The sequence below is a fragment of the Zea mays genome, chromosome 8, assembly GCF_902167145.1.
Source record: "Zea mays cultivar B73 chromosome 8, Zm-B73-REFERENCE-NAM-5.0, whole genome shotgun sequence".
Taxonomy (NCBI): Eukaryota; Viridiplantae; Streptophyta; class Magnoliopsida; order Poales; family Poaceae; genus Zea; species Zea mays.
Window position 1 is genome coordinate 94,729,912 of NC_050103.1, and position 15,306 is coordinate 94,745,217.

At 43.9% G+C, this 15,306-nt stretch overlaps 1 protein-coding gene across 1 annotated transcript; it reads right to left on the reverse strand.

Moving 5' to 3' along the window:
• Window positions 1-14,275: 14,275 nt before the first annotated feature.
• Window positions 14,276-15,083, reverse strand: LOC100193824 (uncharacterized). The gene has a single exon (NM_001367040.1). The coding sequence runs from the start codon at window positions 14,946-14,948 to the stop codon at window positions 14,493-14,495; it is 456 nt and encodes a 151-aa protein (NP_001353969.1). The 5' UTR covers window positions 14,949-15,083; the 3' UTR covers window positions 14,276-14,492.
• Window positions 15,084-15,306: the final 223 nt, after the last annotated feature.

Sequence of the window (15,306 nt, forward strand, 5' to 3'; positions counted from 1 at the left end):
GAAGTTTGGACACTGGTGCCTCGTCCGAAGCAAAATGTTGTGGGAACCAAGTGGGTGTTCCGCAACAAACAGGACGAGCACGGAGTGGTGACGAGGAACAAGGCTCGACTTGTGGCAAAAGGTTATGCCCAAGTCGCAGGTTTGGACTTTGAGGAGACTTTTGCTCCTGTGGCTAGGCTAGAGTCCATTCGTATCTTGCTAGCATACGCCGCTCACCATTCTTTCAGGTTGTACCAAATGGATGTGAAGAGCGCTTTCCTCAACGGGCCAATAAAGGAGGAGGTGTACGTGGAGCAACCCCCTGGCTTCGAGGATGAACGGTACCCTGACCACGTGTGTAAGCTCTCTAAGGCGCTCTATGGACTTAAGCAAGCCCCAAGAGCATGGTATGAATGCCTTAGAGATTTCTTAATTACTAATGCTTTCAAGGTTGGGAAAGCCGATCCAACTCTGTTCACTAAGACTTGTGATGGTGATTTGTTTGTGTGCCAAATTTATGTCGATGACATAATCTTTGGCTCTACTAATAAAAAGTCTTGTGAAGAGTTTAGCAGGGTGATGACGCAGAAATTCGAGATGTCAATGATGGGCGAGTTGAACTACTTCCTTGGGTTCCAAGTGAAGCAACTCAAGGATGGCACATTCATCTCTCAAACGAAGTACACGCACGACTTGCTAAAGCGGTTTGGGATGAAGGACGCCAAGCCCGCAAAGACGCCGATGGGGACCGACGGACACACCGACCTCAACAAAGGAGGTAAGTCTGTTGATCAAAAAGCATACCGGTCAATGATAGGGTCATTACTTTACTTATGTGCTAGTAGACCGGATATTATGCTTAGTGTATGCATGTGTGCTAGATTTCAATCTGATCCTAAGGAGTGTCACTTAGTGGCGGTGAAGCGAATCCTTAGATATTTAGTTGCTACGCCTTGCTTCGGGCTCTGGTATCCAAAGGGGTCTACCTTTGACTTGATTGGATATTCAGACTCCGATTATGCTGGATGTAAGGTCGATAGGAAGAGTACATCGGGGACGTGCCAATTCTTAGGAAGGTCCCTGGTGTCATGGAACTCTAAGAAACAAACCTCCGTTGCCCTATCCACCGCTGAGGCCGAGTATGTTGCCGCAGGACAGTGTTGCGCACAACTACTTTGGATGAGGCAAACCCTCAGGGACTTTGGCTACAATCTGAGCAAAGTCCCACTCCTATGTGATAATGAGAGTGCTATCCGCATGGCGGAAAATCCTGTTGAGCACAGCCGCACAAAGCACATAGACATCCGGCATCACTTTTTGAGAGATCACCAGCAAAAGGGGGATATCGAAGTGTTTCATGTTAGCACCGAGAACCAGCTAGCCGATATCTTTACCAAACCTCTAGATGAGAAGACCTTTTGCAGGCTGCGTAGTGAGCTAAATGTCTTAGATTCGCGGAACTTGGATTGAATTGTAGCATACATGTGTTTATGCCTTTGATCATGTTCATTCTGCATTTTGTTGCTTATTGTGGTGCTCAAGTTGTACAAACACTCCCTGGACCTCACAAGTCCGTTGCAAAGTGATGCACATGTTTAGGGGGAAGTGTGTTACAACTTGACCCTTTGAGACTAACTATGTAGTTGAGTTTGCTTGATTTAGTCTCGAAGGAGAATTGAAAGGGAAAAGGTGGACTTGAACCATGAAAGACTTCCACTGCATTCCGATAAGAGGGTAACTTATTCCAAGTTCATCTCATGAACTCTTATTGCCATTTGATCTTAATTGAAGATTTTGGTGAGGCAATGGGGTTAAAGGGCCAAGATTGATCCCGTTTTGGTGCTTGATGCCAAAGGGGGAGAAAATAAAGGCCAAAGCAATAAATGGATCAGCTACCACTTGAGAGATTTTGAAAATAGTAGAATAGAGCTTTTTGTTTTGGCAAAACTCTCTTATTGTCTCTTTTGTCAAAAGTTGGCTTCTTGTGGGGAGAAGTAGTGATTATGGGAAAAAGGGGGAGTTTTTGAAATCTTTGATCAATCTCCTTGGGAATGACTCTCTTTATGCTTCAACATGTGTGTTTGACTTAGAGATAGAGATTTGTGTTTGATTTACAAAAACAAACCAAGTGGTGGCAAAAGATGATCCATATATGCCAAAATTGAATAGAACTCAAATTTATTCTATTTGAAGTGATTCTGCACTTGTTCTAGTTGCTTTATGTTGTGTTGGCATAAATCACCAAAAAGGGGGAGATTGAAAGGGAAATGTGCCCTTGGGCCATTTCTAAGTATTTCGGTGATTGAGTGCCAACACAAGTGCTTAAATGTGAATCTATGCCCATGGATGAACAAAGTGCAAATCACAAGTAAAGGTATGTTTCTAAGCCTTAGTACATTGGTTTTGTGTACTAATATATTTGTCTAAGTGTTAGAAACAGAGAGAAGAAGAAAAGGAGAATGTTGGCTGTGTACAGCCAACAGGCTGTTTCGGTCTGGGGCACCGGACTGTCCGGTGGTGCACCGGACAGTGTCCGGTGCGCCAGGCTGCCTCGACCTGAAGACGCCGCTCTCGGGAATTTGCCGACGGCGTACGGCTAAAATTCACCGGACTGTCCGGTGTGCACCGGACTGTCCGGTGAGCCAACGGTCGGCCGAGCCAACGGTCGGCCGCGGAATCTGCGCGCGACACGTGGTCTGGCCAACGGTCGGAAGGAGGCACCGGACTGTCCGGTGTGCACCGGACTGTCCGGTGCGCCAGATCTGCAACGGTCGGCAACGGTCGGCTGCGCTGTTTATGGAAGGAAATCGGGCACCGGACAGTGTCCGGTGTGCACCGGACTGTCCGGTGCACCCGACGACAGAAGGCAAGGATGGCCTTCCAGATTTGTTCTCAACGGCTCCTAGCTGCCTTGGGGCTATAAAAGGGACCCCTAGGCGCATGGAGGAGAACACCAAGCAACCTTAGAGCAATCTTGATCATCCACACTCAGTCTTTGCGCATTCGGTTGTCATTCTAAGTGATTCGAGCTCCGTTCTAGTGGGAATTTTGAGATAGTCTTTTGAGCTCGATTCTTGGCCGTGTGTGTGCGCATTTTGCTGTGGATTTGTGTGTGTTGCTTCTCTCCCTTACTCCGTGCTTCTTTGTGAAACTCAATTGTAAGGGCGAGAGACTCCAAGTTGTGGAGATTCCTCGCAAACGGGAAAAGAGCAAAGAAAAACATCGTGGTATTCAAGTTGATCATTGGATCACTTGAGAGGAGTTGAGTGCAACTCTCGTCCGTTGGGACGCCACAACGTGGAGTAGGCAAGTTTTGTACTTGGCCGAACCACGGGATAACCACCGTGTCATCTCTGTGATTGCTTTCTTGTGGTTATTGTGTTTTGGCTCCTCTCTAGCCACTTGGCAATAACTGTGCTAACACTTAACAAGTTTTTGTGGCTATAAGTTTAAGTTTTACAGGATCACCTATTCACCCCCCCCCCTCTAGGTGCTCTCACAAGAATAGACTCTCTTGTAGATGCAGCAGCTTCTTCAGAGTTCATGAGTCTATTGGATTGTTATTCAGGCTATCATCAAATCTGGATGAAGAAGGAAGATGAGCCGAAGACTAGCTTCATAACTCCCAGTGGCACCTATTGCTATCTTCGGATGACTGAGAGGCTCAAGAATGCTGGAGAAAGCTTCAGCAGAATGACAGCCAAGGTCCTTCATTCCCAGATAGACAGAAATGTGCTGACCTATGTTGATGATATCACAGTGAAAAGCATGAAGCAAGAAAATCACATTGCTGATTTGCAAGAAACATTTGCCAATTTCAGGCAAGCTAGCCTGAAATTAAATCCAGAAAAATGTGTTTTTGGAGTGAAGAAAGGCAAGTTCCTTGGCTGTCTGGTATCAACGAAAGGAATTGGAGCTAACCCAAGCAAGATCAAAGCTATCCTTCGGATGGAGCCACCAAGCACGAAGAAAGGGGCTCAACGGCTGGCAGGAAGATTAGCATCATTAAACAGATTCATATCCAGATCAGCGGAAAGAAATCTACCATTTTTTGAAATACTGAAGTCAGCCGAAGTCTTTCAATGGGGCCCGACACAACAAAAAGCTTTTGAAGAGTTAAAACAATATTTGATTGATTTAACAACATTAACTCCACCCGCGCCAGGGGATCCATTGCTCCTATATGTGGCAGCTTCGCATTCTGCAGTGAGTGCGGCACTGGTACAAGAGAAGCTAGATGGTCAGGCTAAAAAGCAAGCACCAGTATACTTCGTCTCTGAAGTTTTAAGTCCATCAAAAAAATTACACAGAATTGGAGAATGTATTATATGCTATGTTAATGGCTTCCAGAAAGCTTCGGCATTATTTTCAAGCATACCACATAATTGTTCCTTCATCACAACCTCTAAAGGACATCATGGGGAACAAAGAGGCTACTGGAAGGATTGGAAAATGGGCAGCAGAGCTTAATGAATTCACCATTGATTATGTGCATAGATCTTCAATTCAGTCCCAGGCGTTAGCAGACTTCATCGCTGACTGGACACCAGGGGCTCAGGAAGAAGAGATAAATAAAGATGCTGAAGCGTGGACAGTGTTCTGCGATGGTTCTTGGGGAACCTTCGGCGTAGGAGCAGCTGCTGTTCCAGTAGCACCTTCGAAAGTCAGAACATGTTATGCAGACAAGCTAGACTTTAGTTGTACAAATAATATTAGCGAATACGAAGCACTCCTGTTGGGGCTTCGGAAGTTAAGGGCAATGGGAATAAGAAGGGCTATTCTGAAAACTGATTCTCAGGTCATTTCTGGCCATGTAGATAAAAGTAGAAAGGCAAGAGATCCGAAACTTGAAAAATATCTGGATACAGTTCGAAGGTTGGAGGCTTCTTTCGAAGGTTTCTCTGTTAAGAACATTCCAAGAGGCGAAAATGAGCATGCAGATCTGTTAGCCAAATCAGCGACTCAGGGGCTCCCTCTATCTTCGGAAGTATTTTTTGAAACAATAAAGGCACCTTTGGTTGAACTCATGGAGAGAGCAGTGCTCGCTATTTCTTCAGTACATAGTGAAGATTGGAGGACTGAAATCATATCTTTCCTCCAGGGTAACTGCCTCTCGGACGACGAAGTTTATAATAAAAGAATGGAGGCAAGAACAAGATCGTATATCATAATAGAAGGGGAATTATACAAACATGAAGTTTGCTCCCCCTTCTCAAGTGTTTATCCAGAACCGAAGGTATAGAACTAATGAAGGAGATACATGCAGGATTGTGTGGATCTCATATTGGGTCTAGGCCTTTGCTGGGAAAGGTTTTTAGACAAGGATTTTACTGGCCGAAGGCAGCTTCGGATGCAGCAGATCTGGTCCAAAAGTGCGAAAATTGTCAAAAATGTGCAAGAGACCAAAAACAACCTTTGTCATTAACTCAGTTAATACAATAACTTCGGGGCCTGGACTTGTTAGGCCCACTTCCACCAGCACAAGGTAATTTGAAATATGTCGTGGTGGCTGTAGAATATTTTTCTAAGTGGATTGAAGCAAAGCCTTTGACTACAATAACTTCAGTTACAGTCCAGAAATTCTTCTGGCAAAATATCGTCTGTCGCTTCGGCGTGCCGAAGGCTATAACTGTGGACAATGGAACACAATTTGATGCCGAAACTTTCAAAGATTTCTACAACCAGATTGGCACAAAGATTCATGTTGCATCAGTTAGGCACCCGGAGTCAAACGGGCTGATTGAAAGAGCAAATGGTATTATAATGACGGGAATAATGAAGTTAATCTTCAATCAACCCAGAGGAAAGTGTCCAGATGAGCTGATTAAAGTTGTGTGGAGCCACAATACAACTATATCAAGGTCAACAGGTTTTACACCGTTCAAGTTATTGTTTGGTGATGAAGCTATAACCACAGAAGAAGCTAAGGTAGGGTCAATTAGAACAGTAGCTTCGGCATAGGACGAAGCTGATTATTCTATGGCAAAAGATGCTATAGAAGGGACCAGACTTTAGGCTGTGGAGAATATCAATAAATATCAAGCCGAAACAATAAAATGGCGTGACAGAAAAGTTCGGCTGAAAAACATTAAGCCAGGGCATTCGGTATTTCGGAGAGTGGTCAATCCAGACACAGCAGGCAAGCTACAGCTGAAGTGGGAAGGACCCTTTCTGGTGGTATCTTCGTCAAGACTCAGTTCTTACAGATTGAAGGATATGGACGGCAACGACATTCCTAGATCTTGGAATGCGGATGAGCTTCGACGATATTATGTGTAACTTGATGTAATCTTTTTCATTTTTCCTATGGCACCCTTTTCCTTTCCAAAGGGGGAGAAAGGTTTTTAATGGGGCCATAGTTTATAATTTTTCCTTTCTTATCCAGCTCTACGAGAGCAAAATCCACCAAAAATATGTAAAATGTAAAATCTGAGCCTGCACCATCGAGTGCAGAAAAAGAAAAAACAGGGAGAAGCTCGAAAGTCGTCCCTAAGGGAATGTAGAGCACGACGAAACTACAAAAAGTCATTCCTAAGGGAGCGCAGCGTAAGTTTTCTGCTCAAAAGTCGTTCCTAAGGGAATGCAGAGCCAAATACTGCCGAAATATAAGGCGAAGAAGTTCAAAAGACGTTCCTAAGGGAATGCAGAACTTACACCAAAAAGTCAACGGTGATACCGCCAAAATAGAAGGCGAAGAAGTTCAAAAGACGTTTCTAAGGGGATGCAGAACTTACACCAAAAAATAAGCGGTACAGCCGAAAAATAAATGGCAAAGAGATTTCAGCTATTCCTAAGGGAATGAAGAGTTTTGATGTGGCTTTGTAAGCATGTGTCTGGACATTCATTTGCATAATACATCACATCATTCATTGCATTCATATACATTCATTTAGACATACATAGGATCATTATCATCATATCATACAAATACAGACAGTTGCTTCAGCTCTAATGATAAGGCTTCGGCGAAAGGAAAAGAAGCAGATTTATGCTTCGTTGTGTACGAAAAGAAGGGAAGGTGTTTTTCGCCTTCGGCTTAAAAAATACAAGTTTCATCCACATCAAAGCAGTTCATACATGGACAGAAAGGTAAAAATATATTACAAGGTATAGACAAATTTACAAAGTAGTATCTGATTCTTAAATTACAATATTCTTTACAAGGATAATTCAAAAGTTTCTCTAAAGTTTTTTTATAGCAATGTCTTCGGCTTCATCACCATCCGATAAGCTTCGGATCATCCACCAAGCTTCGGATCATTGCTCTTCGGCTTCGCCATCCTGTACATAACAAAGCGTTATAAGGTAAATTCAAGTTTCAAGGAAAAGGTAAGCACAAGGTATGAGTTTATTACCGGTTTGAGGTGACTTCGAGCTTCGTCACCAGCCAAGCTTCGTCCACCCTTCGCCCAAATTTGAGTTACGAATCTGTTCCCAATGCTTTGGGCCAGGCCGGGGATGTCATTCAAGTCCGCTAGTGATAAGCTGAAGTTCGGTCTGTTTACAATATTGCCGTGTGTGCAACCAGCCTTCATAAAAGCAACAGTCGTGCCACGAGAAGCTAGCAGAGCGCAGAAGTCACCATGCCCAGCTATGACTTCATCAAGAGCATCGACTTCGCCTTTAATATGATCGAAGATGCCTGGCAGGTCTTCAGCTGAAGGTTTAAACTATTCAGAACTAGCTCCAACTGAGTTGAAGACCTGCTTCAGTCATTGCGCGCAACGGTTGCTGAAGTTCAGACATTTATCTTGAAGTTCCTTCAATGACTTTTGCAACTTCGAACTCTTTGCAACTTCAGCTTCAAGCTTTGCATCAAGATCCTTTTTCTCTTGTTCGAAGCTTTTTGATTTTGTGGAGAGTTCACTGTTTAACCTAGCAATCTCGGATTGGGCTTCTGCCAGCGAACCCTCCATTGTTTGAAGCACGAAATCCTTCTTCTCCAGAGCAGCTTCGTGATCTTTAATTTTGCCCTCTAAGCCCTGAATTATAATCTCATTTTTCTTGTCCTCGAGGTCTTGTTGCATCCTTAAGGTTTTACTTAGTAGTAGACTCTGAAAAAATAACCTTCATTAGAAGTAACCTTCATCTCGAAAACAACAAAAAGTTAAGGTAAGAACTTTACCTTAAAATTAGAATAAAACAAGCTACCAGCGATATGTTGTCGCCGGTATCTGCTGAGGTCGGCCTCAAGCTTCGGAAAGCCAACACTCTTCGATAGAGTGCTGACAACCTTCGCTCCACTACGGTCTCGGAGGCATCCTAAGCTCTCTTCGTCAACGCCACCGAAGAGCAATGCTCCTGGCTGGTAGCCGCAAGATATAACATAATCTCTTAGTTCTTCTTTTTCAGCCTTCGATAACTCCTGACCAATCATGTTTCGAAAATTGAAGTCCCCTTCCTCCGAAATTTTTTCGGTAATCTTCTTCTCTTTGTTAAATACCTTCTTCCCTTTTCCAGGCACTGTGGCCACGGTTGCCTCGGCAGTTGCAACAGTTTCTTCAGTGGCCATATCCAAAATCATCTTATCAATATCAGAAAATACGCCTTCAAGATTTATGGCTTCGGCCGCCGCAGCTTCGGCAGTTGTAGTTTCGGTGGGAGCAACTTCGGCAGCTGGTGTTTTTGACGCCGAAGCCAATGATGGCGTTTCTTCAATAGCATCAATAACAGTAATAATCCTTTACCTTTTTTCAGCAGGCTTCTTGATTGCCACAGGCTCCTCCTTCTATAAAAGCTTCATCAGTTGTGGCCCTAGTGGACTTAGCTTGAGAGGTAAAGATTCGGTCATTACCTTTAAAATTTCCTCCACGTCAGCAGCAGTAGGCATTGAAGGAATTTCTTCCTCTATATCAGTTGTTTTTTGCTTCGCAGCCGAAGCTTTTCTTTTCTTCGGAACAACCACCTTCAGCTTGTGGCTGGATTTTTTCTTTTTCAAAGCTTTCTCATCTTCTTCTATCATTCTAGCAGCTTGCCTCTTCATAACACTGACAACTCTTTTTCGCTTTGGCCCTTCGGCACCCTTGCTTAACCGTTCATAGTCAGGGTATTCAAATTTCAGGGCATCCATTACTCGGTTCAACCTTCGTTTCGATCGGGTGCCGAAGGCCGCGGTCATCAATTAATCTTCTTTCTTAGTATAGTTGCCCAAAATTTCATTGCACATAGCTTCAATCATTTCCAACCATTCTTGGCAAGGCTCTTTGAAATGTTTCTTGAACTTGAAGTGATAGGGCAGTCGAACAAGTTCATTCTTTTTCTTTTCTCCTTTAAGCTTCAGCATATTTCATTCCTTTAACGTCGGAAATACTCTATTGGCTAAGTATTCCTGCACCAAATCTATAGTACCGATATGCTCAGACACAACTCGGAATTCGCCCACAGCTTCTCGGCATGGTGACCCTTGCAGCATGTCGCATAGGGGCCTAGTTAACCCGAAAGTCAGGTCCAGTGGGCTCTGAACTAACTTCTCCTTCTTCTCATCAACCTTAACATAAAACCACTCATTCTTCCAACCGGTTGGCCATTTGGTGCGATAGCTGATCACCGGAGTCTTCATATCTTTGCGGTAAGCAAAGTTGTAACAACCGAAATTCTCGTGTAACCCATCTTCTCTAGCCTTCGTCTGATAATGAAGCTCGTGCACCCGGCAGAAAGCTTCGGCAAGCGGCTCCACTCCTTGGCTTCGAAGAGCCCAGATAAAAATGCTGAGCCTAACGATGGCGTTAGGAGTCAGCTAATGAAGATAAATTTCGAAATCTTCCAAAACATCCCCAATCATTTCATGCAAAGGAAACCTTAATCCTGCTTTGATGAAACTTCTGAAAACTACCACCTCATCATTTTCTGGCTTCGTAGTGGTTTCTTCCCCGCCAAAACGAATCATCTTCTTCTCGGCTTCCCCGAAGTATCCTAGCTTTAACATCATGGGCATATCAGCCTCGGAGACAGTAGACTTTCCAAAGTCCAAGTGGATGGGTTTGGATGGCATGACGGTGTTATAATCTATCTCTTCTTCATCAGCATTACCCTCTTTAATGTCAGTCTGTTCAGCTTTGGCAGCAGGTGCACCTTCCTAAGAAGCACCTTCTGTCACAACCAGTCCCGATTGCCTCATTACTTCGGAGATTGGGGCAGTCTCAGCAGCTTCGGCCTCCTCTCCGTCGCGCGTAATTCTAGCTGTTGAACGCACTCTGGCCATTTGATACTGAATTTCTCACGGTTTTGACGAAGTTGATGACTTTTTGCAATTTTGCCGAAGCTCCCTCTTATGACGAAGCTAAAACAAGACGATGCTTTGATTGAGAATACGATGAATAAGCTTCAGCTATGGTCAAATTTTTCAGCAGCACAACAGTGCAATAGTAATAAATGTTGTGGTAACTTCACACATACCCGTCTGTTTATATAGTGCTGCAGGTGGGAAGGTGAATCGTCAAGCCGCTCGCACACGCTGAATAGTCGCCCACAACCATTGAACGGTGGACCATAGTGCGCGAGAAGGTGAATCACCAGATCGCGCGTACCCGTCGTATGGTGGGACCGCCTCGCACTTGGAATCTTTAATCGTTTCTCGACAACGAGCTCAGGGAAGGTGTTTTTCGGACCTTCGGCATTTCAAAGCCTAAGAGAATTTTTCACGGGTCGAGCTCGTTACGAAAAACTATCTGGCATCGTGAAGGGGCTACTGTTGGGGCTCTGCTTCGTCGCCGAAGGTGCTGTGAGAAGAAACACCTTCGGAAGATCAAAACAAAAGCGGTGTCGAAGCTACCAATCAGGGAGCTTCATAGCGTACCATCAGATGCACCGACTTAAAGATAAAAAGACCAATTGGCCCATGATAATTTGTGTTATGATTGTAACCGGTTGTAAAGGACAAATGTAAATCCACACAGGCTGCGCCCTGTGCCTATAAATAGATGAACAGTACCCACGTACTGTTCACGCTAACTTGTATTCACTCGCACGTCACCTGGATTTTCACCTTCTGTCAAGCCGAAGGTACAAATGTAATTCGAAATTGTTCATGTTTGTTTATGATGATATAATAAAAATATCTTAATAATGTCATATAATTATTTATGTTGTGTGGCAGAACCTCCCAAGTTATTGGGCCCACATGCATCTGTACTTGTCTCAAAGACCTCAGACGGCTATGTATGTGCACCAAATAACTTAACAGGATCCGTCCGAGTGTCCCAAGGACCCCGGATAAACCACTTACAACCAAGATCGCAAGATTAAGTAACACAAATCACACACACCAATAATTTGCAGCGGAAATCTTATTACCAAATTTTACAAGTTACAAAAATTTTACTTTGTACATGATCGGAGTGATTATAAAAGTGATTCAAAGAAATAACTTTGAACTGTTATAAATTATTTGTAGTTTTGAAATATATGCTAGCTCAAGTGACCATCCTCAATAAGAAGTATAGAAGAGTTACTTAGACTTATAAGAAGACCGAGCCCACCGGCACTTAACACCATCAACAGCAGCATAAAGTTAAAACCTGAAAAACAACAGGGAATAAAACCCTGAGTATGGAATTACTCAGCAAGACTTACCCGACTAAAGAAAAGACTCTCAAGGATATGCTGGTTAAATAGGAATCAAGGAAAACGCTTTAGCAAGGATCAACTTAGATATTTTTGCAGAAATAGCTTACTAAAGTGACTCCTTACTTTCAACATTTTAATGCTAGATTAAGTATTAATAGACCTTGTTTGCATCTAGTCTAATTTCACCATCACATTAATCAATCCAACATGATTTTTGCTCATTAAGATTCCATCCATGACTTAGATTGCAGGGCAGTGACCAAGTCTTCATGTCTGCGAAGTTACGGCGATCCGAATCGATTATACTCAGCTGAGGATCTCCAATCACACGACATATGTAGCACTTAACCCTTGCATATGTCAACTCGCCACCGGGGTTCTTAAGACCAGATCAGGTTCACGCCAACCGAGAGCACAGATACACCACCGTCCAGCCTCTTGCCACGGAGGGTACACGCTACTCTCGCCATCTCTCCACTCCCATTGCGTGTTATCTTATTCTAGTATTAGTCTGCCTAAGGCAAAGCTTACCCATGACGAGGCATGTGACCAGTTAAAGGGTCCTCGATCATCAAGCCTACATTCAGTATAATCCTTAATCAACCTGGGTAGAACATCACCTGTTCCTAGCCCAAGTCCCGATTTAAGTACTTCCATCCTTAGGATTGTTTGTGTTCCTTAGGATGAAAAGAGCATTATGGGAACTTTGCAGTAAGATCCCACCACGCTCTCAATGAAAATATTCTTGCAGGTATAAGTCATCCTTCCTCAGGATAACCCCTGAGCTAGGCATTAACGCAAAGGACAACCTCTATCCACAAGATCTAAGCAGGGATAAGCATTTTTGTAAATCATATTTTGATACTTCATCAGAAGTATCTATAAAGGTATGGATATCAAGGTAAGCAATGCATCAAAGGGTTTCCAAGCAACTCCTATAAACCTAATGCACATTTCGCTAAACTTAAAGTGTGTAAAAATTATTTAAAAACACAAGGAAAGGGGTTGCATGCACCAGGGCTTGCCTGGAATAAACACTAGGTTAGTGTTTGTTAGGTGGTGTCCACTTGGCGATCAACCTTTGTTCTGATACTTGTTTCGTCTGCCCATCTTCAGTTCCGTTCATCAGCACCATCTTGTGGTCGACTCAGTTCTGGTTCTTCGCATCACGTGGTTAATTCACGTACCTGAATGAAATGCATTATGCACATAAATGCATATAGACATAAATAGTACAAGACTAAATATTGCTACACCGAAGAGGATGAAACACTTATAACAAAACATTAAGCAATACTAGCTAGCGATGTACGACTAATTATAATAATTACGCTATCCAGTCTATTCAGAGGTAGTGCATACATCGCAATACAATAAAATATACACCCGCTGTACTCTCCTTAGCTAAAGCTTAACATTTTAAGACTAATAAACTTAGAATCATTAGTCTAAGACATCTAATTTTGGGAATAAGGATAGAAGCACATCAACTTTCTAAACCACTTGATAGGACTAACATCACAATATTCTTAGATCCAATGGATAACATATTATCAAAAGCATGGATCCTCATAAAATTGCAGTCTCGACAATTACATTATTTTAGTTTAACCGGACCTAGCATAAAGATCAAACAAAAAAAACATCCCAACTTCTATGAGCACATACTAGATCACTATGCCTTCACAACAAGTATGATCTTCGAATTAATGAGACCTAACTCAAATATTTATTAACTAGAACCAAACACAAGTCGTACAAATTGCAGTCTCGACAATTACATTATTTTAGTTTAACCGGACCTAGCATAAAGATCAAACAAAAAAACATCCCAGCTTCTATGAGCACATACTAGATCACTATGCCTTCACAACAAGTATGATCTTCGAATTAATGAGACCTAACTCAAATATTTATTAACCAGAACCAAACACAAGTCGTACAGTAGAGCATAACATCAATATATCACAATACTTAGACTTGACACTTTTAAATACTCAAGACTTGAAATAAGCATAGGAGTCATTTAACTAACTTCATAAATTACTTCTCTTGGTTAACTGGTACAATATTTCGACTTACTAACTTTGGTCACCCCATAATCAGAACAAGAGTGACAGCAAGTTAATTAACCTCTTAACCCAACAAGGTTTTGTGCAAGCTTCGAGGAAGCAATATATCAAACACATGACACGAGGCATTTTAACCAAACAATTAATATAACCGCAACACCCGGTTGCTGCTGTCTAGAGAACTGACATGGCTAATATAAATAATTAATCCAGTCCATGAACCAAAGTAGGAACTAGCGAATCAGTGTACTATTACTAGTCGATGCAAAATTCATGAAAACGACGATGATTCCAGTTGAGACCGTTCATCAAGCACTTAGCGCGCGATGAACAACGACACATATCATCAAAATACGAAATTGTGCCAAGCGAAGGCACAACGACGTGCGGATACGCCGACCTGGACCAAGACGAGTAGCGAGTCGCCGGTTGAGCACCAGAGAGCCGCGATCGCGAGGTTCGTTGACGACGGCCAAGAGTCCGGGCGAGCACAACAGGGACAGGGAACCAAGGCGAGGTCGCAGGGCACGACAACTATGCTTGAACAAGATAATCGAGACCAACATACTTAGCCAATCCATCTAATGACTCGACTAACTAAGATAGCAAAAATAGCTCACCAATATCCAATTCGATCGGAATTCATGAGATCGGTGATGAAGCTTAACTGGGACATTTCATCGAACAACTAAGGAGTGTCATATGCAGCTCTGAACATCAGCCAGCCCGCAACCAATACACAGAGAGAAAAAAAAAGATTGAGGAGTTTGGCAAGCTCGGTCTTGGGAGGGGTGAGATGAAGGATCTCGGCGCTGGATGATGCAGCGACCAGGGTTGCTGGAGGCGAGGGAGACCTGCGCGCTAGCCCTAACGTGATTAGGAACAAGCCCACGGCATCCATGGCTGAGATGTGCAGGAACCGACCAGGGAAAAGCAAGGGATGCGGCGGCCCAAGGAAGAAGCTGGAGTTGCAGCGGGGAATGGAAGCCGCTGCGCAGGGAGCTCGACGCAGAGGAGCGCGCAGGCGAAGAAGCTCCAGGGGCGCGCGGCAGAGAGGAACGCAGCAGCCATGGAGCTCACGGCGGCTTGAGGGAGACGGCCGTGGGAGGGACTTCGGCGAGCTGGAGCTGGATGCGGCCTGGGCGCGACGAAGGGAGCTGCGCGTCCAGAGCGAGCAGGGAGAGCGCCGAGCGGAACAGGGACCTCCGGGCAAAGGACCAGGGCGCGAAGGCCAAGGAATCCAGGGCGCTGGGCGTGCGCTCGAGCAGGCAGAGGGAACACTGGAAGACCGCGGCGCGCAGCAGGGACCGCTCGACTGGGCGCACTGCGCATGGAGGAAGCTCGACAGCGCGAGGCGGAGGGAGAAGACGAAGGGAGATGGCAACGGCTGGAGATGAGAACGCCGGCATACGTATGAAGAAGAAGCGGGAAGCGGCCAGGAGATAACGATGCCAGAAAAAATCTGCGTACCGTGCGTTGAAGAAAATCTGAGGGAGAGCGGTGGAAGGGATAGGAACGGTAGGATATTTTCTTTTTTTTTCTTTTTTTGTTTTTAGAAATTCGCAGATATTTCTAACTCCAGATTTTAGCGAAAGATGGGTCGAATAATTAGGATTGATAACAATAATTTTGACAGGATTTGATTTGGTAAATTTTTCGGAATCAGTTGAGTTTTCTCCCGTTATTTACA